Source organism: Hyperolius riggenbachi, chromosome 9 (genome assembly GCF_040937935.1).
Source record: "Hyperolius riggenbachi isolate aHypRig1 chromosome 9, aHypRig1.pri, whole genome shotgun sequence".
Lineage (NCBI taxonomy): Eukaryota > Metazoa > Chordata > Amphibia > Anura > Hyperoliidae > Hyperolius > Hyperolius riggenbachi.
The window spans coordinates 271,219,969-271,247,490 of NC_090654.1; the positions used below are offsets into that span (position 1 = coordinate 271,219,969).

At 45.8% G+C, this 27,522-nt stretch overlaps 1 protein-coding gene across 6 annotated transcripts in view; it reads right to left on the reverse strand.

Annotated features, from left to right (window-relative positions):
- Positions 1–27,522, reverse strand: part of FOXN3 (forkhead box N3) — a 294,461-nt gene that overhangs the window by 1,710 nt on the left and 265,229 nt on the right. For all 6 annotated transcript variants that reach the window (XM_068252254.1, XM_068252249.1, XM_068252251.1 and 3 more), the window contains one exon: positions 7,857–7,965. In XM_068252254.1, coding sequence (XP_068108355.1) covers positions 7,857–7,965 — 109 coding nt within the window. The remainder of the gene's footprint in view (positions 1–7,856; positions 7,966–27,522) is intronic.

The window sequence follows — 27,522 nt, forward strand, 5'->3', positions numbered from 1 at the left end:
TAGGGAGTTTCTTAGTGTTGGAGCAGCTCTTGAGAAGTCCTGAAATCTGCATGGGACTGGGTGATGCGGGGGGCGGCCAGGGGAAGTTCATTGGAGGAGCGGAGTGAGTAGCTAAGTATGTACCTCTGGGTAAGATTGGAAATGTAGGTTGGGCAGGTTTTGTGAACAGATTTGTAGGCCGGACAAAATATCTTGAATCTGATTCTGGACTGGATAGGAAGCCAGTGGAGGGATTCACAGAGGGGAGCCGCTGTGGTGGAGCGATGGGAGGAGTGGATAATTCTGGCTGCGGCATCTGGCTGTCCATCATGGACTGCGGCGGGGCAATTCGGGTCATAGGGAGACCAGACAGAAGGACATTGCAGTAGTCAAGGTGGGAAATTATGAGGGCATGGATGAGGAGTATGGTGGTGGCAGAGGTCAGGGAAGGGCGGATCTTGCAGATGTTGCAGGACTTTGTGAGGTTTTGGATGTGGGAGGTGAAAGACAGTGTGGAGTCCAGGGTGACACCCAGACAGCGGGCTTGAGAGCTAGGGCGAATGGTAGTGTGGTTTAACAGTGACATTCACATCTGGGTGGGTCAGGGGTGGCCGGGGTGGAAAGATCATAAATTCCGTTTTGTCCAGGTTGGGTTTCAGGAACTTAGGAGATGGCTGATAGGCAGAAGGAGACCTTGTGCTTGGTAGTGATGGCTAGGTCCGGGGTGTGGAGGTAGATTCACTAACTACATTATTAACGTCGTAGCAGCCGCCCTAGTGAAGTATCGCGGTCGTGCTACCACCACATCGCACAGCACTTCAAAGGATCTTGTGTACGTTAAGAGCGCATGCTACGCTGACAAGACCATGCGTAGCTTGCGTTCGCTTGTATTAACTTGCACTTCTTGAGCTCGCTATCGTTAGTAAATAAACCCCCTTGTGAGGTGACTCTGAGCATTCTTCTCTTTTATAAGAGAAAAATCTTGGAGGGGGGCTCCAGGGGGTATGTGAGCTGTCCAAGGCACTAGTTTATGCATAAGGAGAGTCATCTGTGTCATCTGTGAGCCCCCCCTCCTTTCCTAGAGAGAGAGAGAGAGAGAGAGAGAGAGAGAGAGAGAGAGAGAGAGAGAGAGAGAGAGAGAGAGAGAGAGAGAGAGGGAGAGAGGGAGAGAGAGAGAGGTTTATCAGCTCCCGGCATGACTAGCACTGTACCTGGTACCTTGGACAGCATCTCACTATAAATACCAGTGGGGAGTAATGGGAGTAAATGTTAAAGAGACACTGTAACATCAAAAAGATCCCCTGGGGGGTACTCACCTCGGGTAGGGGAAGCCTCCGGATCCTAATGAGGCTTCCCACGCCGTCCTCTGTCCCACGGGGGTCTCGCCGCAGCCCTCCGAACAGCCGGCGACTGTGCCGACTGTCAGTTCAATATTTACCTTTGCTGGCTCCAGTGGGGGCGCTGTGGCGGCTTTCGGCACGGAAATAGACGGAAATACCCGATCTCCGTCGGGTCCGCTCTACTGCGCAGGCGCCGGAAACTTGCGCCTGCGCAGTAGAGCAGACCCGACGGAGATCGGGTATTTCCGTGTAGTTCGGAGCCGACAGCCGTCAGAGCGCCTGCGCAGGAGCCAGGAAGGTAAATATTACGTCACGGCTGCACGGAGGGCTGCAGCGAGACCTCCGTGGGACAGAGGACGGCGTGGGAAGCCTCATTAGGATCCGGAGGCTTCCCCCACCCGAGGTGAGTACCCCCCAGGGGCCGTTTTGTCGTTACAGTTCCTCTTTAAATGTACTTCCATTTCAACACATGTGAAACCCTAACCAAACCCATTTCTTTGTTTGTTACTGCTTGAGCATATGCGGCCCACTCCTTCCTGCTTCCCCTGATAATGGTGTTGATCATTTATGCCAATAACTCTGCCTGGTCCATACAATGCCCCACTGATAACTTGGGCACTTTGGTACAGGAGTGCTGTGGCCTGTTTTTGGCTTCTGCCTTCGCTCCCTCTAATCTCCAAGCGGATGGGTTCCTGAACATTAATTACCTATTTGGGATCTGAATCCAGCACGTGTGATCTTCTGTCGTCTTGTCATACTGAGCAGTACCTTCTGTAATCTACTTCCTTCCTATTTGTGACCAGATCAGACCTGACATGCAGATAGCCGGTCACAGACGTGTAATACAAATACCAGGAAGGTAAGTAATGCCGGGAACCCCAGCAGCATAGAGTCTAGAGGGCAGGAGGAGGGGCGCAAGAAGCTTGCATTTCTGAGGAACACTAGGCAGCCAGGGGTGCCCAATTCTCTATTTAGAGGAGAAAAATGTCAATGGCTATGTACTTCCTCCTGACACTGGTAAACTTCCTCCCGACACTCTCAGATAAAGTACTAATTTGCATATAGTTCACCCGGGTGAAACTTTTTCTCTGATTATGTACTTCATTGATTATGTATCATGGAAAGCTCAGTCCGTATTGTTCAGGCTTACTATAAGGTGACAGTACGGTGTGGCATAAGGGAAATCTATAAACAGCAATACAGCGAGCAAAGGCCTTCAGCAACGCAATAGGTCAATGCATAGATAGTGGAGCCACGAGGGTTAAATGCAAATGTGGCCTTATCATGTTAGTGAGATTTACAGCCCGAGTGTCAGGAGGAAATTTATGACGTGATAACCGATAGCGAGGACTCAGCAGGTCAGAGATATGACATCCCCTATTAATCTCTAATTATGATATATAGAGAGTGACCTTATCCGAAGAGGGACCCGGGTCATCAGATCAACAGCTTAACCTGCAGATAGCCTGACTGAAGATCTCCAGCATTGTGTACAGGGAACAGGAGAAGGGATTCTATCGTCTGCTGGAAACTTGCACAAAACTTCTGACGCTCTCCAGCGGTCATTACTGAAACATGTCAGCATTTAAAGGGAACCTTTTAAAATAATACCAGTTGCCTGACTCTCCTGCTGATCCTGTGTCTCTAATACTTTTAGCCACAACCCCTAAACAAGCATGCAGATCAGGTGCTCTGACTGAAGTCAGTCTGGATTAGCTGCATGCTTGTTTCAGGTGTGTGATTTAGACGCTACTGCAGCCAAAGAGATGAGCAGGACTGCCAGGCAGCTGGTATTGTTTAAAAGGAAACAAGTTAAGGTTCCAACCATTTGCTGTCATTTCAGCTGTATTGCAAATAATGTGATTTTCCTGTCATCTCAGGACGCATGGGGATGGGCAAGTCAGGCAGCTGCCTGGAGAGAGAGTTTGTAGTTCTAGTCCAGCCTTGTATTTTTTTTAACACATGCTGAGTGGAAAACCATTCTGAACCATTGACTTTTACTTTGCGTGCTGGATTTGCAAAAAATAACTTCCTATGTGAAAGTCAGATGCAGCTTAACTATTCATACTCTCCCCACGATCACAGGGTACCTCCAATGTGAAGTGGGGAAGATTTATCACTGAATATCAGCCAGCTTGACTTTACAAACTCCTCCCTGCATCGCAGGGTACCTCCCCATGTGGAGCAAGTTGGCAGAGCCAGGTAGACTCTACAAAATCCTCCCACTATCACAGGGTACCTCCCCATGTGAGGTAGTTGGGGAGGAGTTATAAGGGAAAACTAACCAGTCTTTCACTGTGTATCTGTACTCCACCTACTTCCTTTGTGCTGCTGACATTAACTCTTCACGGATTGCACTGCAGCTAAAACTCTGCAGGCTCGTTCTCAATTACCGCCTAGCTACTCTCTTCTCAATAATAAAGCATTTGCCCTTCCAGAAACCTCTACAATGTGTTTTGTTCTTATTTCATACAGGTTAGGGTGATGAGAGGTTCTCATGGTTATCATAAGCATGCTGGGAGTGTGTGAGAATGATCAGGGCGGAACTGCACAGCTGTAGTGATGCCAATATTGGGAGGAGCATGCTGGGTCAGGTGATCTGCTCTGTGCTGGGGAGGGAACTCACTCTACTGGATGCTGCCAAGGAACAAGTTTTAATAGGTTTAAAACTTCCAAAGCACAAAACTGTGTGCGTTGCTAATTAATGCAAATTTACCAACATTTGCATGAAAAAAATAGGAGGAGGGTAAACCAAGGTTTTAAATGTTTTGCAGCTTATTACTTTTGAAGTATTTTTTTTCAAAAAAATGTACAAGTAAGAAATATTTTTCCTATCCAATGCTGAATCCGGATTCTCTCCGTGAATTTCTCCTTTAATTGGTCAGAATAGCCCATTTTCCACCCTGGAGAGGGGATGGGCGATGGCTCTGTCTGCGCAGAACTGGATCTTCCGGGGAAAATTATCTTGTGAAGGAATTTACTTTTCCAACCGCAGACTATTAAATAGGACAATAGGCAGAGAGCAGCGCCCAGCAGCGCCGCTCATAAATATTCCATAGCGGCTATTTATTTATTGGCCACGGGGCATATTCTGAGCTTTCCTAACTTTATTACGATCGGAGAAGAACCAGAAACATTAACCCCTTCACAGCCTGCTAAGCGCCCCTGACTGAGAGCCCCGGAGACCGCTCTGAAGAGGACAGTGGCTATTAGTGGAGTAGGCAGACTGCATGGCCTAAATCTCTGAATAATGGACAAAATTAAATGGGGAAAAATTATTAATTTTATAAATTAGTCCTCAAGAAAAAAGGTTAGGTGAGGCAGACACTTAAAAAAGGGAATCCGAGGTGAGAGTGATATGAAAACCGTAATATTTATTTATCTTAAAGGGACTCCGAGCAGTGCAGAAACTATGGAAAGATGCATATCATTTTAAAGCTCTCTTTCTCCTCTGTCCAATGTTATATAAACCACCACCCTACGCCTTTTAGTTTTCGCTATTTTCGCGATTGAAATTGCCGCGGCTTCGAAAATAGAGAAAACTAAAAGGCATAGGGCGACGATTTAGGTGTCGTCAGAAAGAGGAGAAAGAGAGCTTTAAAATGATATCCATCTTTCCATAGTTACTTGTATTACACAGGGCGACTTTTTCTCAAAGTCAGCAGCACCATTCAGCAGAATGGAGCTGCTGACTTTAGTGAAAACTAAAAGGCGTAGGGCGGTGTTTAATATATCATTGGAAAGAGAGCTTTAAAATGATATGCATCTTTCCATAGTTTCTGCACTGCTCGGAGTCCCTTTAAAGAGACTCCGTAACAAAAATTGCATCCTGTTTTTTATCATCCTACAAGCTCAAAAAGCTATTCTAATGTGTTCTGGCTTACTGCAGCACTTTATACTATCACTGTCTCTGTAATAAATCATTGTATCTTTCCCCTGTCAGACTTGTCAGCCTGTGTCTGGAAGGCTGCCAAGTTCTTTAGTGTTGTGGTTCTGCTATGAACTCCCCCTTCCAGGCCCCTCTATGCACACTGCCTGTGTGTTATTTAGGATTAGAGCAGCTTCTCTCTTCTCTCTTATCTTTTACAAGCTGGATAAATCGTCCTCTGAGCTGGCTGGGCTTTCACATACTGAAGAATTACAGACGAGGGCAAAGCTGTTTGCAGGAAGAAACAAGCAGCCTGAAACTTCAGTGCATGAGAACAGGGGGAAAGAAACACACAAATGATCTCTTGAGATTCAAAAGGAAGGCTGTATACAGCCTGCTTGTGTATGGATGTATTTTCTATGTGTGGACATACTATACATCAACCTACTTCCTGTTTTGGTGGCCATTTTGTTTGTTTATAAACAAACTTTTAAAAACTGTTTTTAACCACTTTTAATGCGGCGAGGAGCGGCAAAATTGTGTGAGAGGGGAATAGGAGATATCCCCTAACGCACTGGTATGTTTACTTTTGTGTGATTTTAACAATAAAGATTCTCTTTAAAGAAAACCTGAACTGAAAATTAAGACAAAATAAGCATACACAAGTCATACTTACCTCCCGTGTAGTCTACTCCTCAGTGTCTTTCTCCTGTCCCGCGTCCTTGTAGGCGCTTTGAGTCCGCAAGGAGAAAAGCGCAATATAAATATTATTTGTCTTGTCTTGTGTGTCCACTGTGATCAAGGGAATTCTCCATCCTCCATTTTGAAAATGGCCATTACCCCATAACAGCTTCCTGGTCAGCACACTGTTAAACTGTAACATCGCCAACTTGAGCCATAGGGAAACATGGACATTACCTGTCACATCAGTTGTCCTCTCAGCTATAACTGACAGCAACTGATATATTTCAGTTCTGACAAAATATTGTGAGAACTGGAAGGGGACACTGTCAGAAGAAAATGGTGAGCTTCTGAGAGGAACTGATGGCAAGGTAACTAAGTAATGTTCATTTGAAGTTACCTCATGTGTTTATTTTACATAATTTAACTTTGTTCAGGTTCCCTTTAAACTATGCACATTACCTGGCTGTCTTGCTGATTCTCTGCCTCTAATACTTATAGCCATTGAACCTGAACAAGCATGAAGACCAGATGTCCCTGAATTAAATCTGACTGCATTTGCAGCATGCTAGTTTCAGGTGTGTGATTCAGACACTACTGCAGCCAAAGAGATCAGCAAGACTGCCAGGCAATTGGTATTAACAGGAAATAAACATGGCAGCCTCCATATACCTCTCTCTTCAGTTCCACTTTAAACAACACTCAAGGTGGCCAGGCTCACACCCAGCAGGGTAAAACTAGAGTCTGCACTAATGATATTCTGTGATTGGGAGTCAGTTTAAATAATTACCTTCACAACGCAGAATACAAAAGACAGCAATGGGCAGAAAGGAGATTGTGAAATGTCACAGAGAACAGCTGAAGCTTTTCTCAATAAATGTGAATGCTGTATTAGGGCCCTCTTACACTTTATCAGTTGTCAGCTGTAACTGAGCTGCAAGGTAATGTCCAGGTTTCCCATAGGCCTCTTTCACACTATACACTGTAAAAGTGAATCTTTTTCACAATGCATTACCTCCCTGGCGGTATGATTACTTCCGGATTTTAGGGCCTAAAAGTGGTGCAATTTTTTGGTACACTTTTAGACCCTAAAACCAGGAAAAAAATCATGCCATTAGAGAGACTGTGGCAGCCCCGCACTTACTCACCTCCCAGGGATCTAGCTCTGCAGTTCTCCCTCCGTCCTCTTTAACCCTATAGTGACATCGCCGGCTGACGTCATGACGACAGAGGGCAATCCCCCCAGAGGGATCCAGAGCCTCAGAGGACAGGAAGGAAAATGGCTGTCGGGTCTGGATCTCTTGGAAGGTGAGTAAAAACGCCTGCTGCACTTAAAGTAAACCTGAACTAAGTAAAATTATTTAAAATAAACACGACGTACCTGAAAATTAATATTTAATACTTTACTTGCTCTCCGTTCTTCTCAGAAGCTCACCATTTTCTTCTAACAATGATTCCTTCCAGTTCTGACAAGATTTTGTCAGAACTGAAATATATCAGTTACTGACAGTTATAACAGAAGGGACAACTGATGTGCAAGGTAATGTCCATGTTTCCCTCTGACTTTAACAGTGTGCTGCCCAGGAAGCGGTTACAGGGTCATTGTCATTTTTAAAATGGAGGACGTAGAATTCCATTGATCACAGTGTACAAACAGGACGCGGAAGAGGAGAAAGATCGATGAATCGACTATGCAGGAGTTAAGTATGTTTATTTTGACTTTTAATTTTCAGTTCAGGTTTGCTTTAAGGCTCTGCACAAGCCTCCTGGTGGCTACCCCGAGTCAGGCTCGGGATTACCACTCCTGGCTTCCTTTTTCCGCCCCAAGCCTGACCCGGGGTAGCCGACAGGGAGGTTAAAACGCAACACATAGCAACGCATTAAAAGTAAAAGAACCCTTAGACTTTTTTTGAATATTTAAATCACCCCTCATTGTCTCGATTTATTAGGTCTGAACTACCGTAATTGCGTTTGTCTTTTGGCGTTACCTGACAGCGGCGGCCATGCTGCTAATGGGATTGATGGGTAGAGGCCGGACGCCTTGGAAGATCCCTCTATTCAGCACACGAGCTCCATTCTGAATCACTCCAGGAGGTACTGAAAGAGAGAGAAAGTCATTACCCAGAGAGCCGACCATCATAACACTATCCAAACACAACAAATCAACAGCACTAATCCGTTCCTAGAAAACATGCCCTCCCAGTCACGGCGGGGTGACCAGAATATGTTCCGCTTCCTCGGGAGGAAACGCCCAGAGAGCCAACCACCAACCTTCATAACACTATCCAAACGCAACAAATCAACACTGCTAATCAGTTCATAGAGACCCTGCACTGCCAGTCACTGCAGGGTGATCACAATATGTCCCGCTTCCTCGGGAGGAAACTGACTATATCTTCCCAAGTTCTCACAGAGACTCCGGTGATGAGATCTCTTCCTCCCTGAGTTCCCAGCTCTGTACACCTGCTGAAGGCATTATATGGTGCTACCGCTTAGTTTTATCTTATATGCCGCACAAGAGACGCGGGAAAAGCTTAGAGTAGGTGGGAACACCAATAGAGATGATTCCAAAGGCTTACAATCTAAAGGGGAGGGGCAACTCGATAAGGCTGCAGAATAGGTGCTCGGTTGAGAGAATAAAAATTGGTATGAAATACAGTGTTTCTTCTTTGCTCTAAAATATTATTTACAGCATAAAATCTACTACCACAAAAAAAAAAAAAAAAATTGTAGCAGTTTTCATGCTGAATATCTATGTGCAGTGGGGATGAGCAAGATTGAGCTCACGAAAATGTAATACTCCTGGAGTGTTTTCTCTCCCCAGTGTATGAGCCGCCACCTTCCTGCCAATGCTTCTCATCTAACGCTTCAGTCTACCAAACCAACGTTGCTCTGAAGGCGCAAGTGTAAGAAGATAGCCGCGCCACATCGAGTGGCAACTAATAAATGTATGGCTGCTTTAAAGTGGATCTGAGTTGAACTTTTACTCATTGCATAATTGTGTTCCTTTCATATAGATTATAGCATTCCTCAAGCCAAATACTTTTTTTGGTTTGCTTTAATACCCTAATTCCCTATAAACTAAACAAGCCTCGCCCACAGCTTCTCCAGAGTGCCTTGGCACTCTAGCAAAGGCTTATGGGAGCTCAATCTGGGCAGGAGGAGGTTACTAGCCAGAGATTTCAGAGGCAAGGGGGCGGAGAAGGGGAGTGGAGTTTTCACAGGCTGAGGGCAAGAGATGTAGATAAGCTTGCCTGTGTGTAATGTGACAAGCAGAACATGGCTGCCCTCATTGTATCACAGGAAGAAATAATCATATTCTATTGAAGCTGTTTGCAGCTAGATATGCTGTGTAAACTATTCAAACTTTAGATAAGATATATCGACAAGTTACTTGTTATAATTAGTTTTTCATCTCGGATCCGCTTTAAGACAAAGGAAACTAATAGAAGCTGCTCGGGAGTGCTATAGCTTCTGGAGGTGACACACACCCTGCATCCCAAGATGCAATGCGAGCACCTCTCAATGAGCCCATAGTGTGAGTATCTGTTGTATAGGCAGAGTTTTTTTTCCCTTGTTAGGACAAACTTACCAATAGCATGCCGGTGGTGGGCAGTGTCACTCACAGCTAAGCTATTGGGCTGATGCAAAATCTGCTGTTCCTACCTCCAACCTGTAGGTGGCACTGTTACCTTATCTACATTTTATTGTATATCAGGATCTCTCATAGCATTGGGTCACAATGCAGAACTCTGCTAGTGAAGGGGTTGATTCAAATGTAACAGTCACAAGGATGGGGTCTTTTAAATAGCTGACAAGTTGGTGCAATAAATGACTCATCTACAAAGTATGTCACAGGTTTCTCGAGTAGTATGGACACAACCGATCCTGTCATACTATTACCCATGTCAGTGATACAGGGGTGAATGATTAAAGTGCACAAAATTATCTGAAATGAAAGCTACATTTGTGTCTAGATTTAAAGACGGACTAATGTGGACCAATTGTTTTATGGACATCAGTACCAGAACAAGAAGCACACAGGATCGCCGGACACAGATGAAAAAGTGTGAGGGCCCTTTCACTCAAATTGCCGCACTGCTATCGCACCGTAATGAAACCCTATGGGGAAAGTTCATACTTCCCACATTGCGGTGCGCTGGAAGTGCCCAATTTAACGCAAGCGCAGAGCAACGCTACCGTACTCTTGCGGCAATCTGCGTCGACCCTGAAGTCATGTTAGTCTATGGCGACGCAGGGTTCTTTAACCACGTTGGCATTGTGACGTCGCGGCGGGACGCGTGGAAGAGTATTTTTACCATACGCTTCTGTGCACTTCTGCATACCCGAAGCAGGAAGTGACCGCAAGCACTTCCTGCTTAGCCGAATGCCAGATAGGGAACATCGTGTACTAACACAGTGTTACCTGAAGGCCTGTTTTTGGCCGTGTGGTGCGGCGCCACATCGCTAACGCCAATATGCAGTGTGAAACCAGCCTGAGGGGAATGTGGCTCCTCCCAACTTAAAGAAAAATGTACCCTCGGAGTTACATTACAGCACAATGGTATGTGATGTTAAAAAACATACATCAGCTACAGAGGCCCTGTAGTGACATACAGTAGAATGCAGAACATTATTCAGGATACCCATTTTTATGGTAATTATCCTGGTTTCAGCATCAGTAACACTTCCTATATCTATATATTGCTGTATGTTGGTATGTAGCTCCACCCTCCTAGTGATGCTTAGCCTAGGCTGTTTATTATGGAGAATTTCCACCTACCCAGGAACTCTGGGAGGCCAGATATATTTTGTACAGGATGTAGAACTCTCAGTAAACTAACATTCTGCAGAGCTGCACCTGCCAGGCCTAAAGATGTCACAACCTGTGATATATTTCAGAATGTAAATCAGGGGGAGGAAAGAAATCACATTGGGCAAACACTGACTAATCTATAAATTAACATCGTAAGGAAAATAAGCAATTTTATTAATTACGTTATTTTGACTACAGTTCCTCTTTGACCCTACATTAATATGCTTCTTTGTGATTTGATCAGAATAAAGCCAATCAGTGCAATATGACTTAGGATGCACACACATCCAATTTTGATTGGCCAATGTTACCACTTCCATGTAGTATGAGATTGTGTATGAAACTCTCATACTACACGTGGGAATTGGTCAGTGATTGGCCAATCATAATTGGATGTGTGTGCGCACCCCTAAGTAAAGAAAAACACATTTTTGTGTGATTTATATAGGATAAGGCTTTTTTCTGTTGGACAGTCCCATTATCTATAAAAAGGTATCATATTTTTAAAACTTCTATAACGTTGCTAAAGTGAGCAGCAACCTGAAATGCGAAAACGTTGTGCCCAGGGCAGAGCTATCCCGCGATATATATTCCCTTTCCTGTTGTTGCCAGCCAGCGAGAGGCCCTAATTGCGTCTCCGACGTGAGTCAGTCTGCAGTGTTTTCACTGAAGGCATCGGGCTGATCATAATATTGAAGTTATTTCTGACAATGTTCGTTGTAGTGACAGCTGCTGGTGCATAAATTTACAGGCAGCACCTCCTGGTTCCCTGCTGCTTGCAAATATGCAAAATCCTAATCCCCCCGATTATAACCCACAAATATGGATGAAGCTGTGCACTAGAGACGCTGCACTGATGTCACACAGAGTACACAACAGAGCGATAGATCCTGCGCACCCCTCATATGGGACCTAGAGACACCACACTGCCAATATATCCTGCGCACCCCTCATATGGGGCCTAGAGACACCACACTGCCAATATATCCTGCGCACCCCTCATATGGGGCCTAGAGACACCACACTGCCAATATATCCTGCGCACCCCTCATATGGGGCCTAGAGACACCACACTGCCAATATATCCTGCGCACCCCTCATATGGGGCCTAGAGACACCGCACTGCCAATATATCCTGCGCACCCCTCATATGGGGCCTAGAGACACCACACTGCCAATATATCCTGCGCACCCCTCATATGGGGCCTAGAGACACCACACTGCCAATATATCCTGCGCACCCCTCATATGGGGCCTAGAGACACCACACTGCCAATATATCCTGCGCACCCCTCATATGGGGCCTAGAGACACCACACTGCCAATATATCCTGCGCACCCCTCATATGGGGCCTAGAGACACCACACTGCCAATATATCCTGCGCACCCCTCATATGGGGCCTAGAGACACCACACTGCCAATATATCCTGCGCACCCCTCATATGGGGCCTAGAGACACCACACTGCCAATATATCCTGCGCACCCCTCATATGGGGCCTAGAGACACCACACTGCCAATATATCCTGCGCACCCCTCATATGGGGCCTAGAGACACCGCACTGCCAATATATCCTGCGCACCCCTCATATGGGGCCTAGAGACACCACACTGCCAATATATCCTGCGCACCCCTCATATGGGGCCTAGAGACACCGCACTGCCAATATATCCTGCGCACCCCTCATATGGGGCCTAGAGACACCACACTGCCAATATATCCTGCGCACCCCTCATATGGGGCCTAGAGACACCACACTGCCAATGTATCCTGCACACCCCTCATATGGGGCCTAGAGACACTACACTGCCAATATATCCTGCGCACCCCTCATATGGGGCCTAGAGACACCACACTGCCAATATATCCTGCGCACCCCTCATATGGGGCCTAGAGACACCGCACTGCCAATATATCCTGCGCACCCCTCATATGGGGCCTAGAGACACCGCACTGCCAATATATCCTGCACACCCCTCATATGGGGCCTAGAGACTACACTGCCAATATATCCTGCGCACCCCTCATATGGGGCCTAGAGACACTACACTGCCAATATATCCTGCGCACCCCTCATATGGGGCCTAGAGACACTACACTGCCAATATATCCTGCGCACCCCTCATATGGGGCCTAGAGACACCACACTGCCAATATATCCTGCGCACCCCTTATATGGGGCCTAGAGACACCACACTGCCAATATATCCTGCGCACCCCTCATATGGGGCCTAGAGACACCACACTGCCAATATATCCTGCGCACCCCTCATATGGGGCCTAGAGACACCGCACTGCCAATATATCCTGCGCACCCCTCATATGGGGCCTAGAGACACCACACTGCCAATATATCCTGCGCACCCCTCATATGGGGCCTAGAGACACTACACTGCCAATATATCCTGCGCACCCCTCATATGGGGCCTAGAGACACCACACTGCCAATATATCCTGCGCACCCCTCATATGGGGCCTAGAGACACCGCACTGCCAATATATCCTGGGACCGACAGGGAACACATGGGAGTTTTAGGGGAATCTGTAACTTCTATAGTTTTGTTTTCTTCAATTTTGATATTCAAATAACCCCTTAAATAGAGACTTGAAGGACACCTGAAGCGATAGGGATATGGAGGCTGCCATATTTATTTTAAGCAATACCAGTTGCCTGGCTATCCTGCTGATCCACCTCTGTTTCTAATACTTTTAGCTATAGACCCTGAACAAGCATGCAGCATATCAGGTGTTTCTGACATTATTGTCAGACCTTACAAGATTAGCTGCATGCTTGTTTCTGGTGTGTTATTCAGACAATACTGCAGCCAAATAGATTAGCAGGGCTCCCAGGCAACTGGTATTGTTTAAATAGTTTTCTCACTTCAGTTGTCCTGTAGGTTGTCCGGTAAGCACATGCAGAAACTATATTTGTAAGAGGAACTGTAGTGAAAATAACAATGAAGAAAATGGCATATTGTTTACAAGATTCATTTATAAATGATTTAGTCAGTGTTTGCCCATTGTAAAAGCTTTCCACTGTGGCTACTAGGCAGTCTGCATGGCTTGAAAATCTGACAGCCAACTGAAGCAAAATCTGTCCATCTGTGCTTAAATTATGATCACTGAAATGTAAAAACGAAAATATAAAAAAGTCACGCTAAGATAGTGATTCAAGCAAATGAGTCAGGATTGGTAACAGGAAGAGCAGGGTAGAGGTCACAGTCTGAGGTCAGGACTGGTGACAGGAAGAGTAGGGTAGAGGTCACAGCCTATGACAGGAAGAGCAGGGATTAGGTCACAGGCTAAGGTCAGGACTGGTGACAGGAAGAGCAGGGTAGAGGTCACAGGCTGAGGTCAGGACTGGTGACAGGAAGAGCAGGGATGAGGTCACAGGCTGAGGTCAGGAATGGTGACAGGAAGAGCAGGGTTGAGGTCACAGCCTATGACAGGAAGAGCAGGGATGAGGTCACAGGCTGAGGTCAGGAATGGTGATAGGAAGAGCAGGGTTGAGGTCACAGGCTGAGGTCAGGACTGGTAACAGGAAGAGTAGGGAAGACAGGAAGAGCAGGCTAAGGTCAGGACTGGTGACTGGAAGAGTAGGGTTGAGGTCAAAGGCTGAGGTCAGGACTGGTGAAAGAAAGAATAGGGTAGAGGTCAAAGGCTGAGGTCAGAACTGGTAACAGGAAGAGTAGGGTAGAGGTCACAGGCTGAGGTCAGAACTGGTAACAGGAAGAGTAGGGTAGAGGTCACAGGCTGAGGTCAGGACTGGTGACAGGAAGAGCAGGGATGAAGTCACAGGCTGAGGTCAGGACTGGTGACAGGAAGAGTAGGGTAGAGGTCACAGGAAGAATAGGGATGAGGCCACAGGCTGAGGTCAGGAATGGTGACAGGAAGAGCAGGGTTGAGGTCACAGGCTGAGGTCAGGGCTGGTAACAGGAAGAGCAGGGTAGAGGTCACAGGCTGAGGTCAGGACTGGTGACAGGAAGAGCAGGGTAGAGGTCAAAGGCTGAGGTCAGGACTGGTGACAGGAAGAGCAGGGTAGAGGTCACAAGCTGAGGTCAGGACTGGTGACAGGAAGAGCAGGGTAGAGGTCACAGGCTGAGGTCAGGACTGGTGAGAGGAAGAGCAGGGATGAAGTCACAGGCTGAGGTCAGGACTGGTGACAGGAAGAGTAGGGTAGAGGTCACAGGAAGAGCAGGGATGAAGTCACAGGCTGAGGTCAGGACTGGTGACAGGAAGAGTAGGGTAGAGGTCACAGGCTGAGGTCAGGACTGGTGACAGGAAGAGCAGGGATTAGGTCAAAGGCTAAGGTCAGGACTGGTGACAGGAAGAGCAGGGATTAGGTCACAGGCTAAGGCCAGGACTGGTGACTGGAAGAGTAGGGTTGAGGTCAAAGGCTGAGGTCAGGACTGGTGACAGGAAGAGCAGGGTAGAGGTCACAGGCTGAGGTCAGGACTGGTGACAGGAAGAGCAGGGTCGAGGTCACAAACCAGGGTCTGGATTGGTGACAGGAAAAGCAGAGTCAATGTCACAGGCCAAAGTCAGGACTGATAGCAGGCAGAGCAGAATCAAGGTTACCGGCTAAGGTCAAGTCACTCTGGAGGTAGGATCCAGAGCAGGACAGTCTCACTGACATAGAGGCAGATGCACGGCCAACATGGGAGCACAGCAGGGAAGTCAGACCGGAGTTTGATGCAAGAACTGGAGTGTTTGTTTTTGTAACGTTAGATTCTTTTTTTTGTTTTTTTTTTACACAACGGTGCACTGGTGCTCACATCTGCTCAATACACTGCCAGGTGAAGTTATTAAAAAAAATATTATTTTGTAAATGCTTCACAACTTTCCGATTTTATAAATCAAACAAATATGCTAAAAACACCACACTTTTAAATAGCTTTAAATTATGTTTTGTAACACAGAAGTCCGCTCTCTGTTGCTGGTCTGTGCATAGCTCTCCCTTGACAATGTAATCTTCCTTAGAGATCAGCTATAGACACATACGCTACAATAAGATGTCACTAGGGGGTGCCTATACTCCCTGTCCAGATATCTTGGTGCCCTTACACAGCAGCCTACATTGCCTTTCCAGCAACAAGATGACAGGACTAAACAACCAGGAAAATAGAGAAAAATACGTAAGTCAAAATAATAAGGATGGAGGAGGGGCGGTGAATTTACAGATCTGAGCCAGACACCTTAGGCGAAAATTAGAAAGTGTATTAGAAGGTTATTAGAAAAAGTGTGCTAATTAAAAGCAGCGTAACACGCAAGAATGATATCAGCGTGAGTTAGATTGGATGTATCGGTGCCCATATGGGGAGAAATCCCACCAGTTGTGTCCATCTCTGCCCAGCCCCATATGTGCTAAACATGCACAGATCGAGGTGACAATTCTAAAGCAATCAGCTGACTAGAATTATGTCACTGCTAGGAAACGAGTTGGTGACTTAAGTTGGAAGATAACGTTAGAAATCATTGAAATATCTGTCTGCTGTGTAAATCCCTTACTTGAGCGGATCCGATTTCCACTTCACCGAATCCGGATGGCTCAGTCCGTGGCTCGGTTCACATAGTGAAAACAGATCTGATCAATGATTGATCGGATCCGTTTTCACTCGACAATACATACCTAATCTTCTGCAGCAGTCGGCGGTAGAGGCTTCCTCTTCTACCGCTGTGACTACACAGCGCGCCATGTGACTAGTCACATGACGCGGAAGAAGGCGGAAGCCTCTACCGGCCGGCTGCTACTGAAGATTAGGTATGTATAAACCTTCTCTCACCCACCCGCCTGCTGCACCCTTCCCTCACCCTCCCATCGCTAGATTCGCGTCCCCACATGCCCCCATCCCTCGTGGAAGTGGAACGGTCCGTTTCTTCTCTAGTGTGAAGAAACGTTATGTTTTCCATTTCCCCAATGCTGCAGTATTTTTGTCTGGATCCGTTCCGCTAAGCAGAACGGTCCGGAAAATTAGGGCCTGCAGCAATTTTTAGGTCTGGGGACCGGAACGTATCTGTACCAACGGACGCATGTGAATGGATCCAGAGGTTAACATTGGATCCTTTCACATCCGTTCTGTTTGTACAGTACATGCTCCGGTTATGTTCCGGAAAAAAAACGCTAATGTGAACCGGGCCTTACAAACATTATCTGCATTTTCTTGCTATAAAGGAAATTCTGTTGATGGCTACCTGTCGGGACTTCAAACCTCTCTGGACGCCTCTGGCCTTAAAGGACAACTGAAGAGAGAAGTATATGGAGCCTGCCATATTTATTTCCTTTAAAACAACACCAGTTGACCGGCAGCCCTGCTGATCTATTTGGCTGCAGTAGTGTCTGAATCAAACCAGAAACAAGCCTACAACTAATCTGTCAGATCTGACAAAAATGTCAGAAACACCTGATCTGCTGCATGCTTGTTCGGGTGAACAGATTAGAGGCAGAGGCTCAGCAGGAAAGCCAGGCAACTGGTATTGCTTGAAAGCAGGGCTGTGGAGTCGGAGTTGGAGTCGAGGCAATTTTGGGCACCCGGAGTTGGAGTCGTGGTTTCATAATCTGAGGAGTCTGAGTATTTTTGTACCGACTCCACAGCCCTGCTTAAAAGGAAATAAACGTGGCAGCCTCCATATCCCTCTCACTTCAGTTGTCCTTTAAGGACCAAAGCGGGCGTTTCCCTATTGTGCCCTGTGACTACTGTGATTGGTTCAGAGTAATCATGGGGTCAGGAGTCAGGCTGGGCATTTTCCATTTTTATTCCCTCTGACTGAAGCCATTCTTGATGTAATTTCCTCCTAGAAACTGCACTGTCATATCTAGCTTGCTTTGTAAACACGTGAGCACAGCATAGATCATATTTCAGCAGCTTATACAGATGGGTGAGGTGTATTTCCCTTCTCAGCTTTCTGTCACACTGAACTGCCCTCAGCCAATCAGTGAGGAGCAGCAATTGGGGGGAGGGGAGAGATAACAAGCTTCCTTCTCCCCGACAATGCACCAAATAGAGCCAGGCTGACTGAGATGAGATTTATTACAGCAAAAACATTAACCACTTTGCATCCAGACCTTGTTTCTCACTTATGGACCACAGCAGTTTTTACATGTTAGCTATGTCCCTATTTAATCAGCAATAACTTTGACATCTAAATGAAGTATATCTTGCTTTTTTCAAGACAAACTAGACTTTCACTGTATGGCATTTTTCCCTTGAACTATTTTGTTTTCTATGCATTTTAAAGGGGATAAAGATGAAAAAACAGAAAAAAACACATTTATTAATTCCAGTTTAAGAATAAAAAGGGCTACTGTAGATAAAAAACACAAATTTTGTTTGGCTATTTCTACTGTTTATCACACAACTTAAATTATGTTCCTATCACAATTTATGGTGGAGATATTTCACTCTGAAATAATGCTACAGTGTGCATTTTTCACTATGAACTGAAAAAATAAAAGTATTTTCAATGATAAAAATCAATCTTATAGGCTCAGGGAACATATATTCCCTTCAGCTAATTAGTGCTGCCGAATATAGTGCCGAAGTTTTGCACAGGAGCAATGCCCAATGGGTGCAGAGCTGTGCTTCTGCTACAAGACGTATATCTACGTCCTTGTGGCTTAGATGAAGTCACAGAGGACGTAGACATACTGTAGTGGTGGCTAAAGTGGTTAATGATTATATTGGAATGCTTACAATGCAGGGTCACGTTGCAGGCTGCATAATAAACACAGAGCTGTGGGTAAATCGAATTTGATTTTGTGGCTGACAATCCCACTTTAAATGTAAAACTTACAAGCTAGGGAGATATATAAAAGGACAAACTAAAAATGTGTAAACATATGATGTACTCAAAGTATTTTTTTAAATGTATTTAAAAATTGTCTAAATAAGACCAAATTCCACCACAAAAAGTATGCTTTTACATTTTATACTATTGCTCAGAAATACATAAAATCCATAATTAATTATTCTGTATGTTTCATATTTAATGTCAGAAACACATAATCTGGTGAATGCTTGTACAGGTAAAAATATTAGAGGCAGAGGGTTAGCAGGGCAGCCAGGGAACTGGTATTGCTTAACGTCGCCACACACCATACAATTTTTTAAATATCTGTTCAAATGCAATCAATTTTTCTGACTGATTGTAACATTTCAAAAAATATGACCAATGTACCACACACCTATGTTCAATTTTTCCCCAATTATGATAAAAATCATTGGAAACTGAGAAAATTGCTTGGGTGTGTATATTAATAAATTGATCTAACACACACCATACAATCTTGTGTTGAAATTGAAACATATCTGGCCAGGGCCGGCCCGCTCATGAGGCGGGGTGAAACTTTTGCCTCAGGCGGCAAATTTCTAGGGGCGGCATCCACCCGTCGGAGGGTGCGGGGAGCCGGCCGCCCAGCTGGAGGGGTAGCGGGCAGGACGGGGGTATTGGGCCTAGCGGCGGGGTCCCCGTCCTCCGCTCCCCTCCAGCCTTAAATACATCAGAACTAGCGCAACTCGTAAGAGGCAGTGGGCGGGGAGGACTCACCTCTTCCTCGCTCGATCCAGCGTGCGCTCCACTCACGTCACTTCCTGCACGCCGCCCACTGTATTGTAAATGGACGGCGCTGCAGGAAGGGACGTCAGTGGAGCGCACGCTGGATCGAGCGAGGAAGAGGTGAGTCCTCCCCACCCACTGCCTCTTACGAGTTGCGCTAGTTCTGATGTATTTAAGGCTGGAGGGGAGCGGAGGACGGGGACCCAGGCGAGGGAGGGGGGGTCCGACCCCCCTCCTCGCCGCTAGGCCCAATACCCCCGCCCTGCCCGCTACCCCTCCAGCTCGGCGGCGGCGGCCCCAATAATTTTTTTTTTAAATTTGCCTCAGGCGGCAAAAAGTCTAGGGCCGGCCCTGTATGTGGCATTCCGAACAGATAAAGATCGAAAAAAAACGGGAAATCCGATCGGATTTTTCAGTCGAATGAAATAAAAGCTTTCGATTTTTTCGGGAGATCCGATCGTTTTTATCGAATTGCCATAAAATCAGATCATTTTATTGTATTGTGTGTGGCCACCTTTAAACGGAAATAAATATGGCAGCCTCCATATACCTCTCACTACAGCTGTCCATTGACAGAAACTTTGTTATTTTTGCAGGGAGGCAGTTCAGTCACATGATGTAGTGTGCTATATCGACGGCTCAGGAACAAAAAGGATTAAAGAGAAAATGTAACCAAGAATTGGTCTTCATCCCAATCAGTAGCTGATACCCCCTTTCCCATGAGAAATCTATTCCTTTCTCAAACGGATCATCAGGGGGCGCTGTATGGCTGATATTGCGGTGAAACCCCTCCCACAGGAAATTGTGAGGACCATGGTCCTGGCAGTTTCCTGTCTGTGAACCTTGTTGCATTGTAGGTAATAGCTGTTTACAGCTGCTTCCAACTGCCAAAAAAGCAAGCAGCATCTCCTTCCACTGACATCATTCCAGTAAAAATGGCACCATGTGATACATCAGAATATAAATGAGGGAGTGGAAAGATTTTACAATGAGCAAACACGGACTGAATCATTTATACATAATTATTGTAAAAATTAAGCACTTTTTTTACTACATTATTTTCACTGGAGTTCCTCTTTAAAGGGAAGGTCCAAGCAAAAAAAAAAAATGAGTTTCACTTACCTGGGGCTTCTACCAGCCCCATGTAGCCATCCTGTGCCCTTGTAGTCACTCACTGCTGCTCCAGTCCCCCGCTGGCAGCTTTCTGACCTCGGAGGTCAGGGCCACATTGCATACATTTTTACGCATTCCAGCTAGTGCAGGAACAAAAATTTACGCGTTTCACCACTAACGCGTAAAAATGTATGCGTTAATGTTCCTGCACTAGCGGGAATGTGTAAAAATGTACGCAATTCGGCCCTGACCTCCGAGGTCAGAAAGCTGCCAGCGGGGGACTGGAGCAGCAGTGAGTGACTACGAGGGCACAGGATGGCTACATGGGGCTGGTAGAAGCCCCAGGTAAGTGAAACTCTTTTTTTTTTTTTGCTTGAACCTTCCCTTTAAAGCCTAGAAAACTGAGCGCTAGTCACATGACTGCACTATGAAAAAAATACCGGCATGTAGTCATTATCCGCTAGCCTGACGTAAATAGTCTGTATGGGGAACGCGGGTGCAGTCAGCGGAGACGCGTTTACCTGACGACACACTTTGAAGTCATCACGTAAAACATCCTGTAAGTATAGCCTTCAGTTTGCCCATACTGTCAGGTTACTGCGAAACGCGTCGTCTCCTGGTGACCGACGCAGATAAGAGCCAGTGAGTCATCCGTCTGCAGAGATCGCTGCTGTCGAGGACACGGCTCGCCAACCGGTTCAGCAACTTAACTAAAGGACTCGTAAAAATATTATTAAATGTTATTTACCACGAGGCGTGTCACACATCTAGCCGGCTACTGATCTGTAGCACAGATTATAATTACTGTGCTTTAATATATAATTAGCATGAATTACGGCCGGCCTGTATGTCAGCGGAAACTGTCATGTCGCCCAATTACAGGAGGCTGTTATGGAGATGACAGAAATGCGCGGTATTTCCGTGCGGCAAGCTCCAGGCTGTCTCCCAGCAAAGGCCGCGCAATTCTTCCGCACAGATCTAACAAAACGCCGCTCGCATCAAAGATGAACGCCGGGTAAAAGCAGACGCTATCTGTTCAGCACAGCTCACAGCTGGAACAAGTATAAGCACAACTCCAGGCGTCTGGCGTAACGAGGCGGGGAGAGTAATGCTGGACCTTACTTCTGGTGCTCTACCAGTCAGCTGGATAGTTAAAGGGTGCGCACACACACATCCAATTTGAATTGGCCAATTTGACCACTTTTATGCAGCATGACAGCTTACCTACACAATCTGCTCATAGTATTCAAAATCTGCCCTTATACTGCATGGAGGTCGTGAAATTGGTCAAAGAAATTGGTAACTACATAAAGGGGGGGCTTGCAAGAATCTCTGCTTGGATGTTGGAGCTCAGCTCCACCATCAATCTCTTGCTGCTAGGAGACTGTTAGATGGCTAAACCGCCATCTATTTACTCTGTACAGTGCTGCACTCTATAGCAGCGCTGTACTGGGGACAGCCATGTGACACGTCTGTCCACCTGGGGCGACAGAGAAGCGATTCGCTATCATAGGGTTGCTGGCGGGGGAGGGAGGTTTACAAAGATAAAAGTAAAATTGGTTTATTTATTTAAAAAAAATACAATCAATATTTACAAAAAAACCAAACAAACACCCTGGGAGGGATCAGAGCCCACCAACAGAAAGCTGTGTTGGTGGGCAGAATCACTTGCATGCTGAGTTGTATGGCCCTGCAGCAAGGCCTTAAAGCTGCAGTGGCCTAATTACTGAAAAACAGCCTGGTCACTGGGGGGGGGGGGGGGGGGGTGTAAGCCCACGGTCCTCAAGTGGTTAAAGTCTGGTACAAACTTTCAATTATGGTTGGCCAATCAATGACCAATTTTACGATCTCCTTGTAGTATGAGTGTTTAGCAGCACAATCTACTCATAGTATCCAATATATCTTGACCCTCACACTATAGGGAGGTGATAAAATTGGTCAGTGATTGGTCAATCATAACGGAAGGTGTGTACCAGGCTTGAAGAGAACCCAAGGTGGGGATCTTAGAATTAAATCTATACACAGAGGCTGGGTCTGGCTATAGTGCCCAGCCTCTGTTGCTCGTTGAATCTTCCCTAAATCCCCCCTGTGCTCTGCACGAGCCCATAAATTACAGCCGCGCTGTCGGGCTCTGTTTACCTTTCTAGTGCCACTCACGCCGCTCCCCCGCCTCCTGCAGAGCGCCGGTCCACGCCTGCGTCCCTTCCCTCTAATCAACGGCGAGGGAAGGGGCGTGAGCGGGGATCGGCGCTCTGCAGGAGGCGGGGGAGCGGCGTGAGTGGCACTAGAATGGTAAACAGAGCCCCGCTGCGACACGCTCAGTGTCGCCAGCGCAGCTGTAAATATTGGGCTAGTGCAGAGCGCAGATCCCCACCTCGGGTTCTCTTTAATGCTGGTGCTCTTCCCATCAGCTGGACGGTTAAAGCGTGCATGCACACATACAATTTTGATTGGCCAAATTTACCACCTCCATGTAGTATGACAGCTTACTTACAACACTTGTCTGGTATTCAAGATCTGTTGGCCCTCATGCAACATGAAGACGGTAAAATTGGTCAGTGATTGGCCAATTAAATGTGCGGGGAGTGTGGTGTGTGTGTGTGTGTGTGAGTGTGTGTGTGTGTGTGTGTGTGTGTGTGTGTGTGTGTGTGTGTGTGTGTGTGTGTGTGTGTGTGTGTGTGTGTGTGTGTGTGTGTGTGTGTGTGTGTGTGTGTGTGTGGGGGGGGGGGGGGGGGTTAGGGATCGGTAGAAAGAGTGCTTGCGTAATGTTACCCATATTCTAATACCGGCCATTGCTGGCACCCAAATTACAACAGGGTCCTATTTACTCATTTAAACTACATTGGATGCCTCCTCCTTGACAATTTGCTCTATAAGATAATACTGCACTTACTGCTATGGTAGTCCCTGGTTGTTATTAGCTCATGCTTCCCCTTTCCTCACCATAGAACAGAACAGGCTGGCAATCAAAGATCCAAGCAGCATGTCTGTACAACAATCGTCAGCAAGGTGAGAATAACCCTGATAAGAAGCTGTACGATACTGAAGACCCGCATTTGTAAGAATGTATAAGGGCCTTTATTCTGCTGTTATTACCTAAACCACCTCAGGGGCAGAAGGGTGATCAGATCTTCATTATAATTGGACATTAAAAGGGAATCTGGTGTGAGAAGAATGTGGAGGCTGCCATATTTATTTCCTGTTAAACAATACCAGTTGCCTGGCAGTCCCGCTGATCTCTTTGGCTGCAGTAGTGTCTGAATCACACCAGAAACAAGCATGCAGCTAATCTTGTCAGATCTGACATTAATGTCAGAAACACCTGATATGCTGCATGCTTTTTCAGGGGCTATGGCTGAAAGTATTAGAGGCAGAGGATCAGCAGGATAGCCAGGTAACTGGTATTGCTTAAAGAAAACCTGTACTGAAAATAAAAGTCAAAATAAGCATACACAAGTCATACTTACCTTCCATGTAGTCTACTCCTCAGTGTCTGTCCTGCGTCCTATTTGTTTACTATGATCAAGGGAATTTTCCGTCCTCCATTTTGAAAATGGCCATTACCCATAACAGCTTTCTGGTCAACACACAGTTAAACTGTAACTTCGCCCACTTGAGCCATAGGGAAACATGGGCATTACCTGGTACATCCGGTTTCCTCTCAGCTATAACTGACAGCAACTGATATTTTACTGACAGCAACTGATATATGTCAGATCTGACAAAATATTGTCAGAACTGGAAGGGATTATTGTCAGAAGAAAATGGTGAGCTTCTGAGAGGAACTGATGGCAAGGTAACTATGAAATGTTCATTTGAAGTTACCTCATGTGTTTATTTTAAATATTTTTACTCAGTACAGGTTCTCTTTAACCACTTCAGCCCTCAGTCGTATTTCACTTTATGCATCCAAGCAATTTTCACCTCCCATTCATTCGCCTATAACTTTATCACTACTTATCACAATGAACTGATCTATATCTTGTTTTTTCTGCCACCAATTAGGCTTTCTTTGGGTGGTATATGTTGCTAAAAGCTACTTTACTATAAATGCATTTTAACAGGAAGAATAAGATAAAAAACTGAAAAAAAATCATTATTTCTCAGTTTTCGGCCATTATAGTTTTAAAATAATACATGCCTCCATAATTAAAACCCAGGTATTTTATTTGCCTAATAGTCCCGGGTATTACACCGTTTAAATTATGTCCCTATCACAATGTATGGCAAGAATATTTTATTTGGAAATAAAAGTGCATTTTTTCCGTTTTGCATCCATCACTATTTACAAGCCTATAATAATAAAAAAATAGAAATTGTAATTTATTGTAATTTTTTTTTTTTTAACATTTTATTCGGGTATTTTTGGGAGGATGGGGTGTAAATAGTATTTTTTTTATGTAAATATGTGTTTATTTATTTTTTAAATGTAGATGTAGTTTTACTATTTGGCCACAAGATAGCAACGATGAGTTTGTTTACATTACGTCACTCTAAGCGTAATATGTACGCTTAGATGGACGTAGGGGGGACGTAAGAGGCAGAAAGAGCGAGGCTTCCGAGAGAAGCCGTCGCTTTTTCTGCCGGGGAAAGGGATCAGTGATCGGGCACCATTTCCAGATTCATTAATTAATGGCTAACGAACCGCGGGCTGGGAGCACGCGTGCAATCGGTCTCCAGGAGCACACATTCGGCCTTTTGGACGTATATTATAAGTCCAAAAGGCTAAAGTAGTTAAAAGGAAATAAATATGGCAGCCTTTATATTCCTCTCGCTTTAGATGTCCTTTAATTGGCTTTCCCTCAGATTGGCCATAGACTGTTGTGGGGGTGTTAGATTGTGACCCCCAGACTGTGTGTGGTGCAACTAAAGGTACCTATGAACCACCCAATTTCCAGAATGATCCGATTCAAATGGTTTCAATCGATCCAGAACAATCGTTCAGGCCCACCGGCACTCAGATCAGCCTAATTAAAAGAATCATTCAGAAACTTAGAATGTCAACATTAACGGTACCCAATCCGGTTCATTGTACCGTTAACGTGCACCTTTACCAGACTCCACCCACCCAAGTTCATCAGTCTTAGCCGGTGATCTGCATATAAATCCACAGCGCTAGGTACTCAAATCGGCATCTGCAGTCACCCCACAGTGCTCAAAAGTATATTTCCATAGTGACCATCACCAGAAATAAATCGAGAAAGGTCACTTCTCCATCCAAGAATCACATACATTTATTAGAAGCTGAATCTATATCACATATAGTGTAACCCAGTACACATTTAAAATCCAAAAAACGATCTCATATAAGTTGCCCAGTCTCCAGTTCCTACCGGTTTCGGCCTTGCGCCGTCATCAGGGACATGATGATGGCGCAAGGCCGAAACCGGTAGGAACTGGAGACTGGGCAACTTATATGAGATCGTTTTTTGGATTTTAAATGTGTACTGGGTTACACTATATCCTTTTAACTACTAAGGGTCCCTGTCAAAAGGACCCTGGAAGTAAGTCATTGTATATGTGATATAGATTCAGATTCTAATAAATGTTTATGTGATTCTTGGATGGAGAAGTGACCTTTCTCGATTTATTTCTGGTGATGGTCACTATGGAAATATGCTTTTGAGCACTGTGGGGTGACTGCAGATGCCGATTTGTGTACCAAGCGCTGTGGATTTATATGCATTTTTCTTGGAACCGATGGTGGATGTGGTTGATCCTGAGCAGCTGGTGGAACATACACATGAGATAAAGTTTGGATCAGCGCCTGTATATACTACAAAATACGTGACTATATTTTAGACGGTGATCTGACTTTTTTTTCCAACTTCTTTAAAGGGAACCTGAAGTGAGAGGATTATGGAGCCTGCCATCTTCATTCCTTTATAAACAATGCCGGTTGCCCGGCTGTCACGCTGAGTTTCTGGCTTTAGTTGTGCTGGAGTCATAGCCCTGCAACAAGCATGCAGCCAGCGGAGTCAGATCAGAGTCACAGATTCTGAGGCATGCTCATTCCCGGGGCATTAGAGGCGGAGCCTCAGCAGAGAAGCCAGGCAACTGGCATTGTTTATTAGAGAGTGAAGATGGCAGCCTCCATATTCCTCTCACTTCAGGTGTCCTTTAAAGAGACTGTAAAAAAAAAAAATCTCCCTCTGGGGGACACTCCCCTCTAGAGGGGAAACCTCAGGGTCACAATGAGGCTTCCCTGTCCCCTGTAGCTGCAGGCAGTCCAGCGCTGGCTGCCCCGAAACTTCCTCGACAATGCCCGACACGTACTGTGCAGCGCAGCAATATTTACTCCCGGGATCCAGCGCAGGCTCGCTAGCGGCTCTTCATTCAGGCTAGGCGGAAATAGCTGAGCCAGATGAATCCGCTCTACTGCTAGTGGCTGAACAGAATACTGGTTAAGGGCTCTGCCTTTGACATGGAACACCAGGGTTCGAATCCTGGCTAGGGTCAGTACCTACTCAGTAAGGAGTTCAAGGCAAGACTCCCTAACACTGCAGGGTGGCCTCCTGAGTGCGTCCCAGTGGCTGCAGCTCTTGAGCGCTTTGAGTCTGACAGGAGAAAAGCACTATATAAATGTTCGTATTATTACTGCGCAGGTGCAAAGGACTCGCCCCTGCGCTGTAGAGCGGATACGATCAGGATCGGCTATTTCCGCCTAGCTCGCCTGCGCTTGATCACGGTAGGTAAATATTTACCTTGCCGCGGTTCGGGGGGACATGGCGTTCGATTGCCGGGACGGAGGACGATGGGGGAAGCCTCGTTTGGATCCATAGGGCTCCCCCTCCCGAGGTAGGTATCCCCCAGAGAGGTTTTTTTGGTTACAAGGTTTTTTTTAAGGGGAATGTATGTTTTTTTTAGCATGTTCTTTCTAATTACTGTTTTAACTACAAAAGGATTGTATTACCTTTCTTCTAGGAACATGTAAAATATTCCAAACAAACCTTAAATTTGTGCTGTTTATGAAGCGCCCCCTGCTGGTCTGGCCGGTAAATGATTGGTAGCAGAAAAGAGTCTCCCTTTACTACTGTGGTAACCAAGCCTGGAATGTGACAGATGTAAGTCGCTGTCTGTTAATCAGGCCTCAGTTTATTTTAAAGTGAACCCGAGATGAGAGGGATATGGAGGCTGCCATATTTATTTCCTTTTAAACAATAGCAGTTG